This window comes from Podarcis gaigeae (assembly GCF_964106915.1).
Source record: "Podarcis gaigeae genome assembly, chromosome: 6".
Lineage (NCBI taxonomy): Eukaryota > Metazoa > Chordata > Lepidosauria > Squamata > Lacertidae > Podarcis > Podarcis gaigeae.
In genome coordinates this window covers 19,267,572-19,289,838 of record NC_139682.1, presented here as the reverse complement: position 1 = coordinate 19,289,838, position 22,267 = coordinate 19,267,572, and the positions used below count along the sequence as shown (strand labels likewise).

Genomic DNA, 22,267 nt, shown 5'->3' with positions numbered 1-22,267 from the left:
CCACCGCCAATAAGGTTTGGTTTGTATCAAAATATGCCGCATCTGCACAAGTTGCAAGCCCTTTGGATTTGTTCCTTTGAGATACTTATAACCTTGCTTTCCTCTATAGAATCTGCACTCAAGAGTCACTTGGGTCTTGAAGGTTGTAAAGGCATTTTTGGAACAGGAGCGCCTACTGAGATCTAAAAAGCAGGAAGGACCACTGAATATGATTTCCAGTGCTCTACGCCACTCCCCATTAACAGCAAAGCCAAGACAGGTAAGTTGGTCTAAGACACTGTTAAATCTCTGCATGAAATGCTGCTTCAGTATGTTTTTGCAAACTTCAGCTGCATCTCTCTCTTCCCATTTAAGGTCCTTGCACATAAAACACCAAACATGAATATCAACAGGATAAGTTGCGAGGTGGATTACAATTGCAAAGGACTTATCAAGCAGGTTTGTACTGGAGTACTTCCCTGAAAAGTCTGGCTAGCATCCTTAGTTTGATGAATTGCCTATGCACATCAACCCTTGAGCATTTATATCTGAAAGGCAGGGTACTTTTTTAGAATAGGTTAGGATAACACACGGCACAAATGAAAGCATTTCAGATTGCTGCTTGTTCAAACTCGGGCGTCGTGCGTTTTTAGCACATTTGTGGAACATTCGCTGCCTTCGTGCTTGTGACTGTTTGGAAATGTGTCAGAGGGAACACCACCTCACCATTGCAGTTCCAATATTTTGCAGAACACTCCGGTAAAATTCTTCTGCATCTGAACAGCTGTAAAGTCTTCAGGAGAATGAAATCAGGCAGCTTTTGAAAACAGCAGCTCAGGTTAAGAGGGCTGTTCCTGGACAATGCTTCCATCTCAAAATATTGCATTATATCAGGCATGACCAAGAGGTAGATTGCGGGGAAGATCTACTGGGAAGACCAACTTTGGTCCATCCAATGACAATGGGTAGATCACTGCCAGTTTTTTTAATACTGTGAGTAGATCGCAGTCCATTGGGAGTTGGATGTCCCTGAATTATATTATATGGCGTTGCAGTTTAGGAAGACTCGGTTTCTAGCGCAGGTGGTAGACAAGGTACTCTAACTGAAAGGCTGTCTAATAGATCTACGGTCATACCTCGGGTTGAAGTACCTTCAGATTAAGCATTTTTGGGTTGCGCTCCATGGCGACCCGGAAGTAATAGAGCACGTTTCTTCCAGGTTTCGCTGCTCGCACATGTGCTCAAAATGACGTCACACGCATGCACAGAAGCAGCAACATAAGCACGTGCAGATGTGGGTTGCGTTCGCTCCAGGATGCGAACGGGGCTCCAGAACGGATCCCGTTCAGAGGTACCACTGTATAGTTTATCAGACCACTCACCTTCAGGCAAATAATCCCTGGGAATATAACCTCAGACTCACAAATGAGGTCTTAAATGCAGAACAGCAAGCATCTGAAACATTATTGCATCAACCAGTAAAGCAGACATCCTGCTAGCTGTTCATTTCTATCATCCCACCTACCCAGCCTGTGTTATATAAATGCACAGAATAAGGTTTGGTCCAGAGAAATTTAACTGACTGTAGAATAGAAAAAAATACTGTCTGCCCCCTCACCATCCATGAAGGAATGACTAGCAGGATCATATTGCTTTGTTCAGGGATGGGAACCTGAGCCTCCCCCTCAGCCCAATGCTGTTGAGCTATGACTCCCATCATCCCTGTCCATTGGCCACGCCTGGCTGGGCTTGATGGGAACTGGAGTTCAACATCTGGAATGGCACAGGCTTCCCATCTCTGGTGCAGTTAACAAATTCAGCCTTGTTTGGATGTTGCTAGACCTCAACTCCCATCATCCTCAGCCAGCACAGCCAATAGCCAAGGATGATGGGAGTTGTTACCTGGAGGGTACCAGGTTTTGGAAGGCTGTACTAGTTTAAAGAACTGTGGAGTTGGAAGGGACCCCGACGGTCATCTAGTCCAACCCTCTGCAATGCAGGAATCTCAACTGGGGCCTGCCATCTAATTCAAAAACCATTCTGCACCCTGCTTAGCTTTGCAACAAATGGGCTAACTACACCACTAGGAGGCCTAGGTTTTTGTCAGTTTCCCTCCTAACTCAAGGCATTCATTTCAAGAAAATGGCCTGAAGATGCTTGATGCAGTTCAAACTCCAATCTGCACTGGGCTCACCAGTGCCTGGCTACCAAGGAACCTCTGCTAACAGTGCAAATCCTTTGCAAATTTACTCTGAAGGAAAGCCCACTGAGTGCAATGGGACTTACTCCCAAGGAAGAAGAAGAGTTTGGATTTGATATCCTGCTTTATCACTACCCTCACAATCTCCTTTCCCTTCCTCCCCCACAACAAGCACTCTGTGAGGTGAGTGGGGCTGAGAGACTTCAGAGAAGTGTGACTAGCCCAAGGTCACCCAGCAGCTGCATGTGGCGGAGTGGAGACTCGAACCCGGTTCACCAGATTACGAGACTACCGCTTTTAACCACTACACCAAACTGGCTCTCAGGAAGTTTGTTTGAGTTCACATCCCAATGTAATCTGAGGGAAAGGTGGAATAGGCATGGAGCAAAAAAAGTAAACGAGGGAAAAGCTGCTAAATGAGAATGCCTCTCCAGCTCCTATTTTCTTACACTCGTCCAAGAAATGGTACAGTGGTACCTCGGGTTACATATGCTTCAGGTTACATACACTTCATATTAGACTCCGCTAACCCAGAAATATTGCTTCAGGTTAAGAACTTTTGCTTCAGGATGAGAACAGAAACTGTGCTCCAGCTGCGCAGCAGGAGGCCCCATTAGCTAAAGTGGTGCTTCAGGTTAAGAACAGTTTCAGGTTAAGTACGGACCTCCGGAACGAATTAAGTACTTAAATTGAGGTACCACTGTATGCCTTCAGGTTGTGCCTAAATAATGGATCTTCCTATTAAAAACATTTTCCGAAATCCAAGCAAGATTAAACAGCAGCAGACATGGATGAGAGGGGAAACGCCTTGCTGCTAGCGTCAACGCAATCCACGGAAGCTGCTTAAGCAATTCCTCAGCTCTTATTACTTTGATGGGCCATGCATGGTGAGCGTCCCCTGCGCCAAACCCTCAGCAGGGATCTCCATTCTAAACATAAATACAATTACAGCACAGTAATATTAATGCACACTTTTTATTATATTAAAATCAGGCAATGGTCTGATACAATAAAAAGGCTGCTTATGGAATACTGTTATGTTAAATTTTTAATTACAGAGGATGTTAAATCCTTACAACTAATATTTTCCTCAAAAAGAGTTAATGGAAACATCAATTATTCGTTGACTTGATAAGCTTCTGCTTTTAAACATGACTTTTTGTCGTTTTCTTTCTTTTTTTCTTTTTACACAAACACGGCATTTTTATTCTGTAAAACTCAAAAAGAGAGGACACACTAGATTGTTTGCATTTAAGCTTGCATCCATGTTTCAGCAGTCAGTGGTCCAAAACAAGAAGTCCGAAAAGGAAGTGATTTGCCAGGAAGCCTTGTCCATCACAGTCTCCCTAACCCACTCTGCATGGCATTGCCATCCCGTATTTTTTATTTAGGAAGGAGTCCTCCTCTCTGCAGTGTGCCAGGACCAAATCTGCACTGCACAGAGCAGACCTGTCCCTAAGATGTGTCGCTCAAGCGGAGGTAGTGACCTTCAGCTCAGGGAGCTGGAGTGTTTTGTTTCGAATTTCCTACATAAAAGATCACTCCGCGATATCTGGCCATTCTGAACAGGCTTCAGCAATCCTGGTAAATTACTGCTCTTTTCACCAAAAGCCTATCTAATAGCATCAGCCATGGCCAGCTTGACGGTGTGGAAGCAGCGCCACAGGGCAGGAAGGGAAGGGGATACTTGCGGGCAAAAAACAAAACAAAACCAGACACTCTTGTTTTCCCAGCTGGCGAAGACTAAAACCGATAGCCCAGAAGAAGTCGGAAGCACGAGGCAAAAATAATAATAATAATAATTATAATAATAAAATCAGGCAGTTTGCCAGCCACTTACCTCTTTTTTTGGCCAGGTGTAAAAGACAGCGTCACAGAAGGGGCAAATAGAAAGCAGCACCCCAACTATGAGAAAAGGGAAAAAGACTGAAAGACACCCCTCCGCCCTGGATCTATTGCCCCAAGGCCCACATTATGGGGGAAGGTGATGGTGCAGAAGTACAATCTATGCCTTAGCCAAAGGTTATGGGGAGAAAGAAGAGCCTCCTCTCACAGCCCCTTGCAAAAAAAAAATACTATAGTATTCTTTAAAAAAAAAGCAGAAAATAAAGAAGAACCCCGAGACACACTCAGCATTTTACTAGAGCCTGCACAAAGGGAGGGATGACTGAGGATACCAACACATGCCATTAGTAGTCCAGATAACCCCAGCCTAGGACTGGGGATTAAAACCTTTGGGCACAGTCCTTTTGAGACATGGTCCTCAGCAAGCCTTACTGGAATGAATGAGATCTGAGCAACGGCCTGGGACAACACTCTTGCGCAGCCTCGCTTCTTCTCAAAGGTCTAGGAGAACTTCCCCGCGGATTGTGCCCTTCGTGTCTACCCTAATAAATAGCCCTGAGCGTCAACCCTATTGCGGACAGACAAGTCAGACGGAAAGGGAAAGAGAAAGGGGGTGGAGAGAGATAAACCCAGGCCAAACACACAGCAATGTGATTGTGTGACGTTTGCTTTTTATGCTTTTTTCACAGTCGAGTTCAATGTGCCACACTGGTCTTGACAGTAATAAATTTAAATAGACTTTTTCTTGATACCAGAAGTTCAACTATGGACAGTGGTTACACATGACAGCATTATTTGTTATAGCACAACTTATTTTCAAATGGGGAAAAAAAATTAGTATCATTTACAGTATCTCAAGATAGACTTTCCTTTGCAAGGGAACTTCCTTTCCAGTACTTTGGAGGTCTACAAGATGCATCTAGAAAATTTACTACTGTGGAAAATGGAGAGAGCTTAAATTGATGAAGGGGCATGATTTTTCTGTTGTTGTTGTTGGTTTGTTTTTTTTTCATTAATTACTGTAACATTGTCCTTCAGGTGGTTGAGGGAGTTTCATATTTTCTTTAGACATCATTAGACGCCGGAGCTCTTGCAGAACAACTTTGATACTATAAGAATTCTGCCATTTTGCTAGGACTGATATGGCTCTTGGATCCACCTAAAAACAAATAAAAGAACCACAGCCATGAGTTTTAAATTGCTTCGCATTCCCACTGCACCTGTAACACTGAAAATGACCACTGCCAGGATCTAAAGACTCACACAAGTACTATCACATGCTCAAGGTGACTTTTGAGTTGTACTTCTTAAAAGAAGAATACCCCCAATGTACACAGTTCATCACTTTTACCAAACTGGATTTTCAAAACCCCCATTGGTGGTGGGGAGTTTGCAGAATAAGTTTTTTTTAAAAAAAAACACAATCACATTCACACAAAATTAAACATATCTAAAGTACTTCAGATTCTGGCCTAAGGCTGTAAATTAATCAGTCAAAGATTTAGCAAATCAATCAGCAAAAGCCAATTTAAATTAGTAGGGCTGGAAGGTGAAAGGCACATTTGCTTATTTTTAGGCTATTTCGGTTCTGGTTACTGCCATAGGAAATTTACAGAGAAAAAAACTAAAGACCTATTTTCCGTCTATCAGCAAGTTTTGTTTATTAACTGATAAGTTATCGTACTTCCTTCAGTATCTGGAAAAGGCATCTATCTATACTGCAGTTTTGGTTATTACGCAAACTTGTTTAAATTGAACCAGTTAAAAGATGATGGAAGAACTGAAATTCTTCCAAACGCATACAGCTGTAATGCAGACACTAACTTTGAAGGGAGATTTAACAAAGAAACAGCTATACGCTTACATAGATGAATTAAACTGTTCCCATCTGAAAACTGGCAAACAAAACAGTACATGAAATACTGGGACACAAAGGATGTAACACTTACCACTCCGTTAGAACTATTTACTCCATTCATATTAATTTTTGTTACAAATCTTACAAATGGAGGTGCTTCTGGATATTTAGGCCCACATTCTATTTTAAGGCTGTATATTCTGTTTTCATAAATTGTCTGAGGGAGGAAAAAAAGTGTGTCAGATGATCCATCACCCAAGGAAGACCACATTCAGTTGATATACAGAGAGATAAGTTTCACATTAGCATAGATAACATTCCCACTCTGCTGTGCCCTCGCTGTTTGCATGAACTGATTTCATGATACAATAGGAAACGGCTTTTCAATATGGATGGACATTCATGTCTAATGGAAGCGTCAAACGTGTCTTTGCATCTCCAAGATGTAACTGATCACACTCTTCTCTTCTTTTTGACAAATCAATGTATCTATCACTCAAAACGCCACCCTCTTCTGAACAAACTTTGCCCATTTTGTGATGACTGGTTGTCAGCGTCTGCAAATAGTGGTGGGGGAGGAAGGAGCTGTAAGCTTGCACTCCACGAAATTAGGATTTCCCAAACTTTGGTTTACAGCTGTTGTTGGATTACAACTCACATCATCCTTAGCTAGCAGAACCTGTCATCAGGGATGATGGGAACTGTAGTCCAAAAGCAGCTGGAGACCCAACTTTGGGAAACCCTACACTAAATCATGGCTGGCTTGCTTGCTTGCTTGCTTGCAAGGATCCTCCAGCATGAGAAGGACCTTTGCTTCCATATATGGAATATATATAATTCAGAACCAGTTATGGGATGGGGAATGAAAGGCTTTAGATAGGTGGCACAGCTTGCTCAGTGGAACCTTTGGATGCAGTAAAAGATTAATGGACCTGGGGCCGCATTCTGACTTAGCTTTCCCAGGAACCAAATTTTTTTAAAAAAGATTGACAAGTAAAGAACAGCTGGCATTAGATGCACACTGTTCAATGGGACCTAGTGACTTGCAAATTCAGGATCCTATCCAATGCTTGCCCATGTGCTAGAGCAGCAGACTTCTGCTTATGGAATAGAATTTTCCTTTCCTTTTGTCTGCAGCAGCAGCCCCCCCCCCAACCCACCAAATCTCCTCCAGAAGGTTGGAGCACCCTCTGAAACAGATTTGAGGACATGCGGGGAAGGGAACTTGCATTGCGTTGAGTGGAACATCACACATGCAGCATTGGATATGACCTAAATTTGTTAGATGCATACCCTGACCTTCCTTCTAGGAGCTCAAAAGGGTTTACATATGGATTCTGTGATAGCAATCTATAACTTAGCAACTTGTTAAGGCACAATATTTATTAGTTTGCAACTGCTTTGGTAAGAATAAATAAGGGGAGGAATTCAACACAGTACTATGGACTGTATTTCAGCTTGCCAGATGGAACAATCCCCCTTATCTTTTCTCCCGCTGCGTGTTCTGGGGACTCTCCTGACAACGTCCCCCCCCAAACTGGGGGCATGGGAGGCACATGAAGGAAGAGAGCGGAGAACGCCTGCTAGCAGAAGTCCTTATGTGGGCATCTGCTAGTGGGACTTGTTAGCTGAATTTGGCCCAAGGTATTTTATCAGAACAATTCATACTATCTTCACACTTTCTCGTTCTCCTAGCTACACTGTCTGTAGCTAAAAGGAAAGCAGAGAATGTAAAAAAAGAAAAGAAATAATTAAGAGGGGGGGAAAGACTTGCAACTATCCAACCAAAGTAAGGAAAAGAAGAAGAGAAGAAAGCAGGCAGAAGAGGAGACTTCAGGGTGCATTATTTTACCTGCCTGAGAATGGAGGTGAAAAGAGCACATGTCCAAGGCATGTCTCCATGAATGTACTGTATTTTAAAACTTGTGTCCTGTGGATGGTTGTGTGTGCTTGTGTACATGGTATGACTAAGTACACCTAAGTACAGCTCAGAGATGTGTCTGTATGCATGCATCTACATGACAGCAAGTTAATGTTCCCATGAGTGAGGGTATGTCAGAATAAAGTGCTTTTTTAAAGGAAAGAAAGAGAGGCATCACAGAACATGGTTAACACCACCTACACAGGAAACTTCCCATTGCTGGCTGTTATTGAACATTGGGGAGGGGGGACACTGTATGACATTTTCCCATTTAGATAAACATGCTATTTTCTAGAAATGGTGTAAGAAAAGTCTGATATTTTACTGGTCTGCAAACTGTATCTCAAGGGGTATGCAGGACTCCAGGGGACGAATAAAATTGTCTACCAGGCACAGAAAATCACAGCAACATCCCATAATGTTTTTAAAAAGCCAAATTGTGTTTTGCTGATGCTGCAATCTAAAAATGGTTCATATATTATTCCAACATTTAGCACGGATAAAGACAGAAATACTGAACCTAGGTTAATTGATTTATACCCAATTTTGGACAAAAAAAATCTTACTCCAAGTATTTAGCATGACATGGTCCATACTGTCCACTACCTATATGACAAAAGCCACAAGCAGAAAAACCAGTGAACCCTTTCACACACTGGCAGAAACAGACATAGAAAAAGCAGGGATTTATAGGATATTGTGTTTAAATTTATGCTTACTCTTGGAGGCCCAATAATCATGCCTGTCCATCTTGTAAGTGTCATATCTTCATCATCTTCAAGACCCCAGCTAACTGTCCCATCTCCAACTCCTTTCTGACCTTCTTCAAGTTCTTCCAACAGTCGAAAATTACGAGGAACTTTTACACCTAAAAATAAATAAATCAAGATGCAGTTTTGAGATGAGAACTTACAGTAATAAAATAAGGTAGCTGATGCTTTTCACCAGTATGCTGAACACTGTATTAATTAACACTGCAATCCTATGAATGTTTACTCAGAAGTCCTGCTGAATTCAATGGGGCTTCTCCCAAGGATATGGGTATAGGACTGCAGCCCCCAAAGTGAGAAATGGTGCAGTTAGTAAAGTTACAAGTAAGATAATACTAATGTGAGCAACAATGCACACCAATTTCAACAATATACAATATCTTAAGAAAACAACAACATGCATCTAAAGTTAGTTTCTGCAGAAGGTAACCCATTTGGGCTTTACGGATAAATTACAAAATCTTAGACCAATACCGAAGAGGAGCCTGGAGAAAATCCTCAATGAAGTGGCAGAACAACCACATTATGCTAGCAGACTTAAGAGGCTATTATGGCATGCCCAAGAGTTATATACTACACTGGGCCAGCACAATGCAAGCAAATCTGCTAGCCAACATCAGGTCCCCGAGAAAAATCACTGGTAACAATTATCTGTGGCCCTTTCTCATTTCTTTGGGAAGAGAGTAGAACTGGAGGGGTGTGTGAGAGAGAATGTCCATCAGAATGTCTGCTTTGCTTTGCCTTTCCCTGAATGCAAATACGCACTGTGGAGTTTCCGCAGAAAGTGGCAGCCAGCCAGCCACACTTCATGGTTTACCTGCATCAATTATGATCAGTGAAAGTCTTGTGTGCTGGTTTTTATGAGTTCAACAACAGGTGGCAGAGACAACTAGAAGGAAGGCTGGGGGGACAACAGTGATTGAGGAATGGGTTTAAAAACCCACCAAGTTAAAACTGCAGCAAAAATTCTGTTCTACGGGTAATGTAGCGATGCAGCCCTCTCAACTTTATAAAAATGAAGCGGTTCTTAGTGATCTAAGCTGTGCTGTAGCACCCCTGTGAAACAGGACCCAAGTTCAAAGAACGGTACCCATTGACTGACTAAAATTGTGGGAAACTAAACACAAGAAGGAAAGAAAAGAACTATGCAGAAATCCCAGTTTTCACCCATCCTGTCAAAGGAACAAGCAGCCTCTCTCCATCAGGCCAATTACCCATTTGGTTCACCGTCTTGCTTCACATAATCAACAGTACCAGCTGCTTTACTGACTGGACCAGTGTCTTAGCATGTGTCTAACAAACATTTATTTTTAATGCAAGGCTTGGGGGGATGCATACTACTCCAGCAGATTACTACTAGTTAATATACCGTATTTTTCGCTCTATAAGACACTCTCCCCCTTCCTAAAAAGTAAGGGGAAATGTGTGTGCGTCTTATCGAGCAAATGCAGACAGGAGGCTCTGCTCAACGCTCCCTTTAAAGAGCCGTGTGGAGCATGTGTGTGGCTCTTGGGGGCTTTTCCCCGAGGAAGGAGAAGGGCTGCCCTTCTCGCTCCTCGGGGAAATGTCCCCAAGAGGCTCCGTGCGCTCTTTAAAGAGAGCACGGCTCTTGGGGGAGCATTCCTCCTGCTGCCCAGCTGCGCAGCAATACCTCTTGCTGTCCTGGCTTCTGGCTTAGCCGCGCGAAGCCTCTTGAGGATAGCCGCTGCCCTGAAGAGGCTTCACGTGGCTATCCCAGAAGCCAGAACAGCAAGAGGCTATCCCAGAAGCCAGATCCCTCTTGCTGTTCTGGCTTCTGGGATTCAGGATATTTTTTTTCTTGTTTTCCTCCTCCGAAAACTAGGTGCGTCTTATTGTCTGGTGCGTCTAATAGAGCGAAAAATATGGTGGTAATAATAATAATAATAATAATAATAATAATAATAATAATAATAATTTATTTGTACCCCACCCATCTGGCTGGGTTTCCCAGTTCAATGCATGAGTTGCTTTTCCACTAAGGGTCTGCTCCAAGGAAAAATATAATAGAAGTACAACAGAACCTTACAGAGGCAAACCCAATCGCCCAACAACTCAAAATACAATGAATTAAGTATACTAGTATATTCCAAATTAGCAGCCAAAAGGTTTTTCTCAAGAGAACAATAGCTATCCAAAAGTGATGGAAAAACTCACTGGAACACATTTCAGTTACATTCCATGAAGGATGAGAAAGCTAAGAAACAAATATTTAGCTTATATTATTTAATAAGTATGATGCAGGGGAAAATGCAATATAAACAGTTTATAAGCAACATGAACTAAGCAGAAAACAATTCAGATCTGTTTAGCAGATACTATAAACCATCTGAGTGAGCCTACTACATTTTTTTCTTCAGTGAAACCATGACAAATATGAACTCTCCAGTTTCACAGTATCGGGCAAAGTCAAAGCGTTTGACTGAACTCTTTCCTATACAGTAGTACCTCGGGTTAAGAACTTAATTCATTCTGGAGGTCTGTTCTTAACCTGGAACTGTTCTTAACCTGAAGCACCACTTTAGCTAATGGGGCCTCTTGCTGCCGCTGCATCACCGCTGCACGATTTCTGTTCTCATCCTGAAGCAAAGTTCTTAATCCGAGGTAATATTTCTGGGTTAGACGAGTCTGTAACCTGAAGCTTATGTAACCTGAAGCGTATGTAACCCGAGGTACCACTGTACATGTTATTTTCCTTATACCTTTAATTACATCTGATATACCAACTGCTCTCTTTTCTGTAAGAACAAGAAACATCTTCTCTACCTCTTGTAACTCTAGTGTCTATTACTGTGCAACATGCTTTATACAGAAGGACTTTTTGAATACTCTAGTTAGTAAAAAAAAAAAAAAAAAAGTACTTCCTGAGAGCAAGTGCCCACTTATTCATTTCTAGGTACAATTTAAAATAGGTTCAATGACTAATAATGCTTGCATGAGAATATATCACAGTTGAGAAGACACCTTCTTCTAGGAAATGTGCTCCTCTAGCACACAGCTATCTGGATGCGTACTATGTCTGTACAGTGGTACCTCGTGTTACATACGCTTCAGGTTACGTACTCCACTAACCCAGAAATAGTACCTCGGGTTAAGAACTTTGCTTCAGGATGGGAACACAAATCGTGCAGCGGCGGAGCAACGGCAGCAGGAGGCCCCATTAGCTAAAGTGGTGCTTCAGATTAAGAGCAGTTCCAGGTTAAGAACAGACCTCCAGAACAAATTAAATTCTTAACCCGATGTTACCACTGTATTTAATTGGCATAATATACCGGTAATCAACAAATTAGGAAACAAGGACAAACACAAAAGGGAATGCCTACTGATATGAACAGGAAAGACCCAAGTTGCTCCTCAAATACAAATTCAAATTATCTGTAGAGGTGGACAACTTTGGTCTCAACTGAATTGGGGGGGGTGTGCGTGTGTGGATTAACTGCTAAATAATGATCAAATGTGGATAAGCTCTTAGTCTATAGGGAAGACCTGCCAGAGTTGACTTTTAAGTAGTAGAAGAAAACACTAGAAAAATTATGCATTTATTTAAGTATATGTATACCATTTGTTGTAGAGTATCAGGACAGTGTACAACATAAAAACATTTAAAACCAGTATTAACCAATCATTAATATGAGTGGCTACTCAAGAGACATTTTAGACAACAGCACAGACCTGTCGCTATTATGGGTGTTCATCACCTATTATTAAGCACATATTATGTTACCCCATTCATATGCTTATGATGATTTAACACAATAGTATGTTATGATTGTTTAAATCTTGCATTTGTATTATTTTATGGATTTAGTTAGCTGCACAGACTTCTACCTTTGGAAAGAAGTTAAGGTGCACCATTTAGGAATAACTATCACCTGCAATAGATTTTACTTTGGCAAAGCTTTTCTGCTACAGCCATGCTAGAACTTTCAAAAGTCAAGGCATAAAATGAATGCTTGATAAGATAATTGACACAGTGACAGGTTTCCTGAATATCCTGCTCTCTCCTATTATCACTTTTGTGCCAAGCAGCAGAACTGATCAGTTGTTACTTTGCATCCTAAGGGGAACAATGACACCTACAGTAGTAAAAAAAAAAACAAAAAACAGAGAGGTTGATAGCAGCTTCAAGATATACGTTAACTCAAATCAGGCAATAATAATTTCACTGTTTAAAAAGCCACCCTTAGTAAAAATTCTGATTTCTATGATTTAAATTCTACAATATCATCATATGATCTGTCTGCCAAATCTGAACTGATGATCTAGAGGGGGCATTCCAGATCACTGCTGTACTATAATAACAATATATAATAATAATTTATTATTATGTATACCCCGTCCATCTGGCTGGGTTTCCCCAGCCACTCTGGGCAGCTTCCAACCGAATATTAAAAACAATTGTCAAATTGTCAAAACACATTTCTATGGAAACATCACTAAAAACCTCAAAATTTTAAGATGTCCTCTCCCCCCCCCCCCCCCCGCAGCTTGGCACTGCAACTAGTTTATTTGAGGAGGCACCTGGCAAGGTAACCAGCAAATATTTGTTTGTGACATCAACCATGCCCGCCTCCCAAGATGTCATGCTATGTTTTGGAGGCATTCCAAATTTCTTTGAGCCCCTGCAATCTGGCTGGGCCGGGTTCCCGTTTCTTTCCCCACCTTCAAGATGGGGCAGAGGTCAGCATTCTTCCCTGTTGTGCTGAGTCTCAGAAAGCAGCAAACCCTCTTGCTGTTTTCCAAGGCACTCTAGGGCTCTGTGGGAGATTCTTGGAGATTCCTCCCAACTATATTTCGGAGATCACAAGAACAAGAACGCTGCCACTGCACCCAAAGCATGGCAACAAGCAACACACAACTTTTTCTGCCATGAACATGAGCAAACATGTAATGGGAAGGGCACAGACATGAACATGGCAGAGCAAACTGTCTGCCTCTGCACCGAAAGGTAGCCACCTAAATAGCCTAGGGGCTGAGCTAGTTTACCCATCCTATTTTGACTGATGACAGATTTATCAGGTTTACACAATTGTTTTACTGGAATAGTTCACCAGGAAGAGAAAACAAGCTCTCAAGCTTGCACCTTGCATCTCTGTGGCGTCATGCCAGTCTGAGATACAGGATTAGATTCAATATTAACCCAGAAAGGCACTTAAGTGTTTCACATTCTATTGCTTCTTGTCCAAAGCTTAATTAAAATATGAATCTGTCATATTAACCAGGCAGAATTTAATGTGGCAATGAAATGTAAACTGCTCCATCCTATTGGGATCTCATTATGCTTTAAACTGGGGTTTAAAACTCACAATGATTTCCCACCCCCTTGTCAAAATTAGCATTTATCAGATCCTTTGATTCACAGCATCTTCTACCGTTCATTGCTACAATATTTTCCAAGAATTATCACCTGCTTTTGCTACCAATCTCTCTTTGTCACTTAAAACATCTATACCCTTTTATGCACCTAAGGAAACACCTAGGCATTGTAAGAGGCACAGAGATTCTGCAATCCATGTCTCATTCTCCTGTTCTTAGTACATAATGCAATTGTCACTGAGATGCAACTTTCCTACCCCACTGGGGGAATACACAGCACATGCAACAACAACAAAATATTTAAAAGGATATTTTGTCTTAACAGAAGCCATAAAACAGATCAGACAAATTCTGATAAGGTATACTTATCAGAAGCATTTGCCATAATAGCTTTATATTCAAAGGCCTTGCACTTCTGCTAGGGCTCAATAAGGGGCAGCTATTTCCACCCTGTACTGCTCAAAAACTTCCCAGGGCAGTTCACTGGCCACAATTCGTTACCCAGCTGGGCCTTTGGTCTAAACTAGAAAGTCAGTTCTTACAATCTTATGTCAGAGGTTATTCAGAGTTCATGGGTAGATATTACTCACTGTAATCTATGAATACCATTCCATGCCGTTAATAGAAACAGCCAGGCAGTATTACCACAAACGAAATAGCATTCACGAGATCACAGTGCTGATTCTTGTGATTTCGTAATAAAATTCATTATTTCTAAAGAGATCAGAACTCTTTTTTTTAAAAAAAAAAAGGTTTCTATGGATATTACACAGGTTTGTAAAAATAACATTTTGGAACATAAGTTACAGCTAATCTATTTTAAATTAACCTACTTTTATCTATAATTCCATATAGTCACAAATCTTAAGTTTTCACAATTTTGATAGTTGATAGATCCTGGGGTGCACCCTTGCTACTGATCAAGAGCCAACTCCATCTGAATCGGAAGCAGGGAGAGAAGGGAATGTTAAACATCTGGCAGAATGGTGACCCAAAGACACTTTGCCCTTATTAGGGTTTCATCCTACTCACAAAGAAGAGAATTGGTTTGGAACTGTCCTAAGTTTTAAACAACCCTTTCAAGATCTTTCGTATGCTGAATTCTACATCAATGGAAGCTAGTATCAATGAATCCTGTTGTTTCTACTTTTCACAGCCTATTCTGAATGAACCTAAAACATAAATCTATTTGACATTTTGGACAATGCATTTTAGATTTTCTTTGAACACATAATGATAACTTCTAATTTACCTGCTAGAAAAGATGCTCCCTGTCAGTTTGAAAACAAAAAGAAATCCCTGATGTATGCATTTGAAATGGGACTTACTTTTCACCCAAAGAAACATCCCCTCTACAGCCTTTGCTCAAACTCACATAAACATAGAATATAGCATCGACTTTCCTTTCACCCACTGTTCAGATAGGCCATAAATTACTAACCTTTCTATTAAACTGTAAGAAATATCTCCCTTTCTGGACCACAGCATGGGTTTCTGGATATTACGTGTTCATTATTTTTCAAACAAGTAGACCATGATTTTCCACACAATCCTCTAGAGCTTTTAGGCATTGAGCCTTTCCAAGCTTAGGAACCCACCTTTAACCAGGGATCTATATTTTTTTGCTCACCTTGTTAGGAAAGCCAAATATTGTACTCAGCAGCTACAGCACCCTCTGCTCCCATCAAGCCCTCCTGGTATCTCTAGGTGGAAAGAGTAGACTGTTGGCTACCAGAGCCTGAATACACCACTGGACAATGCTCTCCCTGCCCACCCTTCCTGCTCTGGAGCGTGAAAAGCCTACGGGTGGTGTGTATTGTTATTTTGGCCCTGCACAGCCAAGGATCTTTGAGCACCCTGGCTACACAGCTGTCAAACAATCCCTAGCCTTCCTCCAAACATTGGCACTGGGAAGTTGGCAAGGATTGGTAGACAATCGGTAGACACCACTACAGCTTCATAGATAGAAAGGAAGGCTGCCAACTCATCATCACAGGTGCCCAAGATACAGGCATTTCCGGTTGATTTCAAGTAGTAAGACTAGAAAAGCCCCCCTCCCCACTCTGTTTGAAATCCTGGAGAGTTTCTGCCAGTCAGAGCAGCCAGTGGTGTGGTGGACCATTTGCCTAACAGCCCCATTTGTCCATATGCCATATATTGCTCACTGCTACTAGAGAAGCACATGTTTGCCAGCCGCAAAGACAGTCACAGGGGTGGTTGCATTTCTTTACACGTTGTTACTCCTGTGCTGAATCTTCATGCAATACAAAAGTAATGAGGGGAAAGCACAGGAAGAAATTAAGCATGACAAAGGACAAAAGCGCAGGCCCACCCTAACCTGAATTACTGCCAGAAGTTCTGTAGCGTGACACTCTGCTCCAAAATGTATTAAGAACTACCCAAACCCACGCTGCAGGCCAGGGGTAGCCAAGATGGTGCCCTCAATATGTTGCTGTTATTATTATTATTATTTACCGTAGTTGCTTACTTCAAAAAAAATTGTTTCAAAATCTCTCTCTCTCTCTCTCTCTCACACACACACACACACATCTATCTATCTATCTATCTATCTATCTATCTATCTATCTATCTATCTATCTCACACAATGCTAAATTCAACATACACCAGAAGAATTTTTTCAAACATGCTGGCAAGGGCTGGTGGGAGTTGGAGTTCAAGATCTGTAGGCCACACCTTCTACCTTCAAGATATGACCAAACCCCATTATTTATTTTTCAAATTTAAGCAATAACTGTCAATACACATGTGTGTCCTTCCATGATCAAAATTGGAAGATACATCTCATTACTTTTAACTGTACAAGGTCAATCTTGCGGTAGAGACTGACAGGCAGGCAGGCATTATCTGAATGTGCATGGGCCTGGTACATTCTAAATTACTACCCAGCTATCCTGCTATTTAAGGCATTTTATAAACCACTTACTCAATGAACCTCACAGTGCACATAACACAGTTAAATTAATTCTCAGTAAAACACAGACAGTATTGACAGAATTTAAAAACAAATATACATGACTGAATTATGTGGCCAGAAAGGCTTGCTGAAATAAACAAATAAAAGCTTTTGGCAGTCGCCTAAAACTGTACAATGAAGGTGCCTGCCTAATGTTATGTGGAAGCCACTCACCCAAACTGTAAGTCTGTTTCTTTGAGAAATAGGAGAGTGGCATCTCTCAGTGAATGCTCTCAAAGCCATCCAGGAAAATAAAAGTCATTTGCCTTGTTCTTCTTCCAACCAAGTCTAAACTGCAAAGTCAGCAGCTGCAAAGGATTAAGAGACTGCAGGCTTGACAGGATGAAAGGACATGAGGTCCCCATGTCAGCATCACATTTTATACAAACAGCCCAGTGCTAGAACTTCCTGCAAGAGCAAACAGAGAATGTACCACCCACTGTTGTAGTGCAATGGCACAAAACATGGCATTAGGCTGGCACTGCAGTGATAGTACACCAAGCTAGTGCAAGTGCTGAGAACTGGGGTGCCAGCACTTCAAATCTTGTAGCTGAAACAGAACTCATTTATAGGAAGAATGAAAAACATCTCTGTAAAAATGTGAGCCTCAAGCAAGTTTAAGTAATTAACTGACATTTTGCAAAATACTGTTAACCATACTTCCGCCTCAAACTTCTAAAATGAAAACTGGTTCTAAAAGCAGCAGAGGTAGCTTTTCAATTCCTCATTCAAGAATTATTTCCTGTGTGGTAATGTATTTAAATAGGTCTCTATGCTAAAGTTTCAAGGCAGAACATGAAAACAAAACCAATGTTATAGCTCTATTCTGCACAGGCAAAGCAGAAAGTATCAGTTATGAGGAGTGAAGCAAACTTTAATCATTTCTCTGGTTCACAATTTTTGTGTTTTTACGATTTTGTATTTTTACTTTTTCCAACATCGTTGTTGTTGTTGTAAAAAAAAAAAAAACACTTTAAAACTGAGAGTAGGCGTTTTTGTCCAACAAGTTCAGGAAACGTATTTTTGCTCAACAGAACTTTGCCCGGAAGTAGGAGTGATAACAGAGTGGTATATTGCTTACAGCATCAGACTAGGGACTGACTCAGGCTCACCCACCTCACAAGGCTGCTGTGAGGATAGAGTAACAAAGCCCCTATATAGAGTTATAGCCCCTAGATATATATTCTATCCTAAGCTCTGGAAAGGATTTTGAGTATTAAATAACCACCTGACCATAGAAGCCTAGCATGCTATTTCCTTTGCCAATTTTTGCCTTAAAACATCTTGATCAGAGCCAAATTTGAAGCAACAGCCAGAAAAGAATTTGAGAAGATCAATGGTAAATCCTGAGAATAAAATTTCTTCATCAGTAAAATTAATAATAATAATAATAATAATAATAATAATAATAATAATAATAATAATAGTTCATACTCCACCCATCTGACTGGGTTACCCAAGGCACTCTGGGCTGCTTCCAACAAAATATAAAGCGACAAAACAAAACACCAAACATTAAAAGCTTCCTGAAACAGGACATAAATGTTTAACTCTTTGACATCTGATGGGAGGGTGTTCCATAGACTGGGTGGCACTACCAAGGAGGTCCTCTGCCTGGTCTTGCATTGCAGGAACTGCCAGAAGACCCTTGGAGCTAATCCTCAGTATCTGGGCTGAACGTTGGGGCTGGAGAGACTCCTTCGTGTACACAGGGCCAAATCCATTTGGGGCTTTAAAGCTGAGCACCCAATTGTCATTTTATTAGCTACCAAACCAAGTAGCTTTTAAATAGAGGTTAAAATACAAGATCACCAACATGAGTTTGACCAAACTGCGGGAGGCAGTGGAAGACAGGAGTGTCTGGCATGCTCTGGTCTATGGGGTCACAAAGAGTTGGACACGACTAGACAACAACAACAAAAATACAAGATCACTCTAACTCAAGAAATGGATACAATTCACTCGTGAAAGAGCATTCCTGTAATTCTGCCCTGACTTTGTCTATCCTGAATTTCTTACCAATCAGTTTCATTGAACTACTTCCGAGTGTGCCTCTGAATGCCAGCTGCTGAGAATCACAATTGGGAGAATACAATTGCACTCAGATCCTTCTTTTAGTCTTTCCACAGACATCTTGTTGGCCACTGTGAGAACAGTGGTGCTGGACACTGGCCTGATCCTGAAGGCTCTTCTTATGAATTCTGGTATTAAGAGAGTGACTCCCCTCTAATTACTTTGTCCACACTGCAGCAATAATGGCAGGTGCATCACAATTGCTCCCATTTTACAGGATAAGGATGTGGCCACGGAACTTCATGGTTTGCTAAAAGCCATGCAGTTTGTCCACAGCAAAGGTGGAGCTTGAACTCATTTTTCCCAGATCTAACTAGCTTTCTATACTGCACTGATTTTCCTAGACGCCCATCCATTTCTTTACAGGTAAGAAATCTAGAAAAATTGTATACTACAAGAAGTAGTATACAACCATTCTGACTTATGCCTCATCCTCTTGTTATCAACACCAAAGGTTACTATCATTGACTCTACTACCTCCTGAAAACTGATCTCAGTTTTATGGACAGTAGCAGTTACAATGCTGAGCTTGAACATGGAGAGTGAGGTTCAAAACCCTGTTCAGCTATGATGCTTTCTGATCATCATTTGTAGACTAACCTAGTAAATACTTATTATGCATATAACTTTTTAATATCCAAAACGCTTCACTTTACAATGGCAGCAGTCCTTATGATGGCCTGGTTAGGTTGTCTAGCATTGCCATGATAGGTGTGGGGACTGGACTCAGGGATGGAAAAACCTCCAGCTTACCTAACAATTCCTTACTAGTGAGCTTATAGCAGAGGCATGATTTGAATCAGAGACTTCCTGGTTCATGGTTTCCTGAACTATGCTGCCCTCCAGATATTTTGAAGTACAACTCCCATAAGTCTCAACCATTTGTCATGCTAACTGGGGCTACTAGCTGTTACTATGCTACACTAGTCAACCTCTTGGGCCTATTGTGTAGCAAGAGAAGCATTCTGGAGGATGAATGAGACAGTAATAATTAGAGAGCAGCTTCCTTGCAAGACATCTATCTGTCTTCCTGTCTAGCCTGCCTCTTCTCTAAGTAGTGTCCTAGAAGTCACACCCCATCCTGTACTAAACAAATACAGTGGTGCCCCGCAAGACGAATGCCTCGCAAGACGAAAAACCCGCTAGACGGAAGGGTTTTCCGTTTTGGAGGCGCTTCGTAAAACGAATTTCCCTATGGGGTTGCTTCGCAAGACGAAAAAAATCTTGCATCCCCCCGCGGGTTTTTTTTCGCTTTTTTTGCCCTTTTCTTAAGCCGCTAAGCCGCTTATCAGCTGTTCCGCTGATAAGCTGCTTAACAGCTGATCGCTAGAAGCCGCTTGACAGCTGTAGCGCTAATCCGCTAAGCTGTCAATGGGCTTGCTTCGCAAGACGAAAAAACCGCTAGACGAAGAGAATCGCGGAACGGATTCTTTTCGTCTAGCGAGGCACCACTGTAGATTAACATATTTATATCCATTTTTCTTCCTAGAAGGACTTCCATGCATTTTACAATAAATGAAGATCAAAGAAGAAAAAAATTATTATTTATTATTATTATTATTATTATTATTATTATTATTATAATGTACAGCAGGGGTGGCCTACGCGGTGCACTCCAGGACTACAAGTTCCATCACCTGTGAACACTGACAATTTTAGCTGGGACTGATGGGAGTCATTGTCCAAAATACCTGGAGGCCTCCATGCTGGCAAACCAACATACGTAATTCTTTTTTTAAGGCAGCAGTAGTGACTGAAAAATACACTGTGCTCCAAAAAACCCCAACAACCTTGAACACAGGGCACAGTCTGATGGCACAGGATGCAGCCACCTTGCTGAACCTAATCAGTGCTGGGGCTGATCAGCATCTGGAATGGAGCCCACCTGGGAGTCCCATGCATGTTGCCTTAAGTTCCAACGGAGAAGGCAGGCAGGATATAATCAAGCAGGAAAATAAAACTGCTGCTTATCATTCCAGGTCCGGATTCCTCAGTGGCCACCCCAAATAAAACCACAAGAGCCAGTGTGGCGTGATGCTTTTAAGAGTGCTTGACCCTGGGAGACCAGGGTTCCAATCCTGACTCTGCCACGAAGCTCACTGCGTGACCTTGGGCCAGTCACTGTCTTTTCCAGTGTTTCTCAAACTTGTAGCCCAACAACAGCTGGGGACCCAACTCCCATCATCCCTGAGCAATGGTTCTGCTGGCTAGGAGTGATGGGAGTTGCAGTCTGACAGCATCCAGGGCGGGGGCCCAGGTTTGAGAAAAACCTACCTCGCAGGGTTGTTGAGAGGATGAAAGAGGAGGAGAACCATGCAGGCCACCTTGAACTCCTTGGAAGACAAAGGTGGCATATCATTGTAATAAATAAGAGCAAAAAAGAGCAACCCGTCAGATCCTGCTTTCTTAGTCGCAGCCTGCCAGGGAATCGGACACGGGCAGTTAGAAATTGGGAGGGAGGGCGCGAGGGCCGCCGCAGTCTTCGGAGGTGCAGTGCTTCTGAACATGGAGGCTCTACTTTGCTGCCCGCATGCGGTCCCGTCCATCAGCCTCCCTGACACGTTTCCTGAGGAGCCCACCGGCCCCCTCCCGCCCCCGCCAGCCTTCCAGCGCCACCCCGGCCCAGGCCCCTGGCCTCCCCGCGCCTCAGCCCCGCTCCGGCCCCACAGCACACCGGCCTCCCCGGCCACCGCCCCTCGGGCCCCAGACACACCCAGCCGCCGAGCCCCGGGTGGCTCCCGCCTGGTTGAGGGGGGAGGATGAAGCGGGTCCCTCCTTCCTCCCGCCCCCGAGGACCCCCGACCCCTCGCTGTCGGGGGAGGAGGCCCCGTGCCCTCCTCCCGCAGGCCAGGCCGGCCTCGGCTGCCGGGTCCCCCGCTCACCCGAGCCCGTGGTGGCCGCCATCTTGCGCCGCTTGTCGCTGCGAGCCCGGCCTCCCTGCCGCCCACGTCACCTCAACGCGGGAAGTGAGCTGCGGCGGCGGTAAGTGGCTCCGGGGGCGGGAGGGCGCGGGGCCCGGCGAACCAAAAGAACAAAAGCGCACGCAGACGCACACGCCTTCCGAGGGAGGTCCGGGTGGGACCAACAGCGTCTCGCCGCAGCTGGCCTGCCCGCAGCGCGCGGGTTTTCGTTTTGCTTTGAAACGTCTTTGCGGTGCACGTATTCCGCCGGGGAAAAGGAGGCGCTCGGGAGGGCGGGATGTCAGAACATAACAAAAGAGCCCGTGCGGCCCGACTAGGCCAGAATCCTGTTCTCACAGGGGCCAACCAGGTGCGGGGGAGCCACGGATTACGACTGGACCACAAGGGCATT

General features: G+C 42.9%; 1 protein-coding gene across 3 annotated transcripts; it reads right to left on the bottom strand.

The window, feature by feature from the left end:
* Positions 1–3,135: 3,135 nt before the first annotated feature.
* LOC310847193 (ubiquitin-conjugating enzyme E2 variant 1) lies at positions 3,136–21,985 on the bottom strand. Of its 3 annotated transcripts, none has more exons than XM_083744797.1 (5): positions 21,838–21,912; positions 17,057–17,321; positions 8,523–8,671; positions 5,974–6,099; positions 3,136–5,183 (listed from the first exon to the last, which is right to left on the bottom strand). In XM_083744797.1, the coding sequence occupies exons 2-5, from the start codon at positions 17,097–17,099 to the stop codon at positions 5,037–5,039; spliced, it is 465 nt and encodes a 154-aa protein (XP_083600923.1). In that variant the 5' UTR covers positions 17,100–17,321; positions 21,838–21,912; the 3' UTR covers positions 3,136–5,036. The 3 variants fall into 3 exon arrangements, with proteins under 3 accessions (XP_083600923.1, XP_083600925.1, XP_083600924.1); XM_083744799.1 differs by lacking the exon at positions 17,057–17,321 and adding an exon at positions 14,741–14,844 and having other exon boundaries at positions 21,838–21,889; XM_083744798.1 differs by lacking the exon at positions 17,057–17,321 and having other exon boundaries at positions 21,838–21,985.
* Positions 21,986–22,267: the final 282 nt, after the last annotated feature.